General features: G+C 33.7%; 1 protein-coding gene across 1 annotated transcript; it reads left to right on the forward strand.

Annotated features, from left to right (window-relative positions):
* The first annotated feature begins 201 nt into the window (after positions 1–201).
* On the forward strand, positions 202–5,148 carry LOC149203724 (alpha-galactosidase-like). Its single transcript, XM_089403549.1, has 15 exons — positions 202–528; positions 633–691; positions 789–845; positions 948–982; positions 1,221–1,324; positions 1,583–1,655; positions 1,779–1,837; positions 1,947–2,012; positions 2,093–2,176; positions 2,274–2,338; positions 2,487–2,569; positions 2,672–2,762; positions 2,881–2,930; positions 4,468–4,608; positions 4,706–5,148. The coding sequence occupies exons 1-15, from the start codon at positions 392–394 to the stop codon at positions 4,799–4,801; spliced, it is 1,200 nt and encodes a 399-aa protein (XP_089259675.1). The 5' UTR covers positions 202–391; the 3' UTR covers positions 4,802–5,148.
* The last annotated feature ends 848 nt before the right edge of the window (positions 5,149–5,996 follow it).

The following is a 5,996-nucleotide window of genomic DNA, read 5'->3' on the forward strand; positions in this document are numbered from 1 at the left end:
ATTATACGGTTGGCCAAGGAATAATGTGAACGAGCGTGAAGAATTAAGTGGGAGTGGTGCATTCTATTGGGCCCACTTGAGCCGATTCTTTTAGTGAACAGTCGGTACCGCGTTGCTACTACTTTAACTCGAGTCATGACAGTGGGTGAAAAATTGTGAACAGTCAGTTTATTCAAATACCTACTCCTATAAATTCACACTCAAGCCATGAATAACTGTATTACTAATCACATAGCCCGGCCTGCATAAAGCTTAAAAGGTTAAAGCTCTAACCGAATGCAGCACGCATCCTGTGGCTATAAATCTCTGTTCCTGTGGCTATAAATCTCTGTTCTCCTTACTATAGTGTACCATTGCCATTATTCATCCCTACCTTCCTCGCTAGGAAGCCATGGATTTTCGATATTGCTGTTTCATATATGCAGTGCTCTTGGCCTTGATATGTTCTGCGGTGACCTGTGGTGCTGAGAATAGAACATTAGGACGGCGTTTGCTTCAGAATGCCCTTGCGCAGACCCCTCCTATGGGGTGAGATATGTTATATAAGTGATTGGAGATTTTAGTTTGTGAGTTTATGAGTTGCTTTGGATTTCAGTTCATAAATGATGTTGAAGAAATTTTTATGTGAGCAGGTGGAATAGCTGGAATCACTACGGCTGCAACATCAATGAGAATATTGTACGAGAAACAGGTATTGCAGTTTTTCATTTCTTAAATCCGTTTTCAACTACGGACTATTTTTTGGAGAACTGTAGTTCCTCACTGACGAATGTTGTATATATTTACAGCTGATGCTTTGGTATCAAATGGTCTCTCTAAGTTGGGGTATACCTATGTAAATATAGGTGAGACAGCAATACCCAAATTGACTCTCGTTTCATAATTTGGGGAATTACATCGTTGAACTCTTGATCTGGATTGTTTGGTTTTGTTTTCTGTGCATACAGATGATTGCTGGGCAGAGCCTAATCGTGATCAAAATGTACACCCTGCCTTTCCCTTTGCTTTTCCTTTCCACTGCAACATGTTTGCAAGTAGCAGTTTTTAAAATGGATTTCTTGATCTGTTTCCCATATACTTTTGCAAGTTGCAGTTTTTAAAATCGATTTATTGATCTGCTTCTATTCGCTTTTCGCTTTTTATTGCAATATTTTTGCATGTATCAGTTTTTAAAAAAGATTTACTTCTCTGATTAATTTCTTGTGCTGTTGTGTCTACAGGGGAGATTGGTTGCAAGTGCTTCAAAGTTTCCCTCTGGTATCAAGGCTCTTGCTGACTATGTGCACAGCAAGGGCCTCAAATTGGGAATATATTCAGATGCTGGGTATAATAACTTCGCTTTATAATTTAGTTGTGTCTTTTCTTTTCTACAAGATGCTTTCCTGATAACTATGTGTGGCAAACCTGCCTTTCCACAATATGGAAGTATTGGAAAGGTCATCAAAGTCTAGTTTAAATTTTGAGATTTGAACATTGGTGGATTTTTATAAAACACCCACTTTACAGGGGAGTCAAGATTCGTGAATACATTGTATTCTGTTTCCCATTTTTTGAATTCTCACGAGCTTCTCTTTTTTATTAGGTACTATACCTGTCAAAAGCAGCCAGGTTCCTTGGGACACGAGCAAGTAGATGCTGATACGTTTGCTTATTGGGTAATCTTCTTTTCCTTATGAGGTTTTTATAGGTAAAATATTACTGGTTTTATTTTTTAATGTCTTTGGGAATGAGCTATGGTATATTGATTAAGTAATAGATAATATTTTGTTCTTATGAAGGGTGTGGATTATCTCAAATACGATAACTGTTACAATGATGGCTCTAAGCCTGAAAGCCGGTAAATCTTTTCTCTTATCAATGAAATCCTTCTTAGTTTGTTTTTCCATTCAGCTGAAGTAGATTCACATTTGCCTGTCATTCTAAGACTGGTTTTGGAATCATCGCAGGTACCCAAAGATGCATGATGCACTTTTGAGAACTCGGCGGCCAATATTTTATTGCCTGTGTGAATGGTAGGTGGGCTTCCTTTCTAAGAGTGTATTAACTATATGATGAGTTTGGAGATGATGATGTTATACTGTTTTTGATTCAGGGGATTGGATGTTCCGGCCACATGGGCTCGGCAAATTGGAAGCAGTTGGAGGACAACACAAGACATTGAGGACAAGTGGGAAAGGTTGTTAGCTATAGCTTCTAAGAAGTATAGATATTTGAAGTTTCTGAGGCCTCTAAATCAAGTTAAACGTAGGTTTTGTTTTCCATGTGTTTTGCAGCATCGTATCCCGTGCAGATGAAAACAATGAATATGCAAGCTTTGCTGGTCCAGGTGGATGGAATGGTAAAAGTTTCTATAACCCCCTATCATGCCAGTCAAATACACTATTGGAACATTTTTTGTTAGACATTTAGTTTTTTGTTTTTTTGGTTCTCTTGTTATAACTGTTCATCAGAGCTATCCTCTGCTTTCTTTGCTTTCTTTGTAACAGATCCAGATATGTTGGAAGTAGGAAATGGCCACATGACTGCTGAGGAATATGGTTCACATTTTAGCATATGGGCTCTGATGAAGGTGACTGGATAGCGATTCCCATGTTTATTTATAGGATTGTGAGTAATGGTGTAAGACAAAACACTCTTTTGTAATGATGTTTCTTTAAATTCATGGTTTCAGGCACCACTATTGATTGGATATGATGTAACATCTATGGACAAGAAGACTTATGGAATCCTAAGTAACTCTGAGGTTATTGCAATCAATCAAGGTGAGTCTCTTCCTCAAATTCTTTTCATTATTTAGTGTTTTATCTTTCTCAAATTCTTTTGATTATTTAGAAACATTTGTATTTAGAAACTAAGTAGGCTGTGTTTTATTTTTTTCAGATGCTTTGGGAGTACAAGGGAAAAAAGTGAGCAAGCAAGGGGACCTCGAGGTATACAATTTTATAACATTTTTGTTTGCAACTCACTACAAGTGAAATCTCTATTGCTTCATATTAACAGTTGAAAACAGCGCTACAAAAATCTTTGTATTCTTTGGACATTAAGACAAAGTTGCATTTGTTTTTGGTCCTGTTTTTTTTTATTTGAAGCTGCAAAAGCTGAAGGCTCAAATGTAATTGGCACCTATGTGGCCATTGTGGTCTTGGATGCCATGCTGCCCACTTAGGAATTTCCAATCCATTCGAAAAGAACTGTTGAAAAGTAAATGCCCATTACCGTGTTTCTTGAAAGGTAAATGCCTATTACCGTGTTTCTTGAAAGGTAAATGCCTATTACCATGTCTCAAAGATGAGGCCTATTACCGTGTTTTTAGATGAGAAAAGACAATCAAATGTTGGACCTTAAACGTTACGCAGGAGAAATAGGAGTTGGAGTTGTGTCTGCTAACCATAAAAGCAAGATAGAACAACACGTTTGCAATATTCTCCTTAGTGTTCTGGGATATCATACAGATACTTGACACCTTTTTTGCCTCAGCTTGCCTTTCCACCAGCTATTCATGTCTAAAACAATACTTAACAGTGGTAATAACTGCTAGAGTGAATTGAGCTGGAGATGGCTGTTTCAGAGCTGCATCATCCCTTTGGTTATTTCCTCCGAGCCCTTGTAAATCTCCAAATGAATTCCCTGTTTCACAATTGCACGATTCTTTTACATACCTTCAGTTATTTTCTCCTAGCCATTTCCTATAAATCTCAAAATAAACTATATTTTAACATAGTTTAATTATTGCTAAAATTAATAAAATGTCAAAATTTTTAAAGCTAATTCATATTGGATGTTTTTTTAATTGAAGCTTGCATTTTGGTTTATCTTTAAGGATTAACAATTTAAAATTTGCTAGTTTGGTAAATTTAATGGCAAAGTGGACCTTGTCATATTCCAGATTCAACTACAAATCAGTATATGTCTTGTTTGAGATTATGCAAGGGCTCATAAATTTGCATCATCTCCTGCAAAGAAGTGACAAACAAACATTTTGCAAAATTGAAGTAGGGCAAACTTAATAGTCAATTTTATCATAATTATTTTGCATTTCTGGTTTCTTTCAAAATTTTATTGTTAAATAAACATTTTGCAAAATTGAAGTAGCCCAGACTTAATAGTGAATTTTATCATAATTATTTTGCATTTATGGTTTCTTTCAAAATTTTATCTTAATAGTGAATTTTATCATAATTATTTTGCATTTCTGGTTTCTTTCAAAATTTTATTATTAAACAAACATTTTGCAAAATTGAAGTACCCAGACTTAATAGTGAATTTTATCATAATTATTTTTCATTTCTGGTTTCTTTCAAAAATTTATTGTTGCTGATTTTGAACTGAAAGTGAGGAAGAACATATTTCAAATTTTAGCTATAGGGAACCTTGACATAATGCAGTGTGTAAGAGCATGGAAGTTTCTTTTGACACAGCAAAGTGGAGGAAACTTTGGTTTATTCTAATTGTAAAAACTTTGTGCAGGTATGGGCAGGTCCTCTATCTAACAACCGTGTAGCTGTGGTTCTATGGAATAAAAGCAACTCAAGAGCTACAATCACTGCCAAATGGGAAGATATTGGATTGAATCCCTCAGCTGTTGTGAGAGTTAGAAACGTATGGAGGGTAAGCACAAAACAGAGTTTTCTTTCTCAAATTTAAACTCTCATCTTTCTTCATTTTGTCTTGATTGATGATATTTTATTTTTATTAAATATAACAGCACAGAGAATTGGAAGCAAATCACCAAGGCAGTCTCACAGCACCAGTGAAGCCTCATGGATGTAGGATGTATGTTTTAACCAGCGTTTCTCGCTAGTGACCATGATGGTGAACGTTCCAGATTCTTTTTTCCTATATGTATAGATTTGGGTAGTCTACGTTCTGAGAATTGGTGGGTGATGCCACTCAAAAAAGAGACATCACACTCCATTTTCTTAATTAAGAATATTTACATTATTTTTCTCCATTTCGACATCTTGTTGAAAGAGAGCAAGTTAGGAAATCATCAGAGTTGTTATTTAGTGATATTGTTATGACCATCAAAATAGTGGTATAAGTTACTATTTGATGAGCCTAGGAATATGTTTCGAAGATACTGCTGGATGAGCATAAGAATATTGTGTTGGTATGGCTGAATTGCAATGTCAAAAATATTTGTTTTCAGTCATTTGTTAATTGCGTGATGTTTTATTAAATTTCGCAGCCAAGTCTAAACATTTCAATTAATAAAGAAAATAAAACAAATATTTGAGACTATTCTTATATTAGTACAACAACCTAAATTTCCCAGCCAAGTTTAAACATTTCAATTAATAAGGAAAATAAAACAAATATTTGAGACTATTCTTAGTATAACAGCCTATATACAGGCATAGAAAGCATTTAACAGAATAAATAGCCTTCGCACGTCTTCAAACATTATCTAAAGTTAAATTTTGTAATTTTCAATATATATTTTTAATGCATTAGTTATACTATATATATTTAAAATAAATATTTCAACTTATTCCTATATTAATATAAAAAATTGCCGGATTAAATTATATTAATTTGAAAAAAAATTAATATATAAAATTAAAAATATATATATATTTTAAATTAAAACAAATTTTAAATAATATTAAATATTTTAACATAAATATGTAGATTTCATTCTAATAAATATATGAAATATACTATGTTGCAATAGGGTTTTTGGGGTAAGGGAATGATGGGACAGAATGATGTGTTCTAAGATGGTTGGGGTTAGTTTTTTTAGTGTTATTTCTTTATGTTGTTCATTAAAAAGTAGGTATTTTTTCATGTATGAATTGTATAGTAGAATTTATGGATGTATGATATTTGCATTTATATGTATTTCATGGATTAATAGTTTGTTAAGTGAATTAAAAAATGTTTTAGAACTTATATAGATTGGATTACTTTTTATATTGAGTTTTATGTATAAATGACCATTGTATTGATAGATTGTGTGCCTTTATAATTCAAATTGCTTTAGTGTAGTTGGGTTT

Source organism: Pinus tabuliformis, chromosome 2_1 (assembly GCF_031772625.1).
Source record: "Pinus tabuliformis cultivar Carrire ecotype Pingquan chromosome 2_1, CPIR1, whole genome shotgun sequence".
In the NCBI taxonomy this organism is placed as follows: domain Eukaryota; kingdom Viridiplantae; phylum Streptophyta; class Pinopsida; order Pinales; family Pinaceae; genus Pinus; species Pinus tabuliformis.

Coding starts and splice junctions, on each gene's coding strand:
- LOC149203724 (XM_089403549.1), top strand. CDS start 392: ATGGATTTTCGATATTGCTGTTTCATATATGCAGTGCTCTTGGCCTTG. Junction 846..947: donor GTATACCTATGTAAATATAG/GTGAGACAGCAA, acceptor CTGTGCATACAG/ATGATTGCTGGGCAGAGCCT. Junction 4,609..4,705: donor GAGTTAGAAACGTATGGAGG/GTAAGCACAAAA, acceptor TAAATATAACAG/CACAGAGAATTGGAAGCAAA.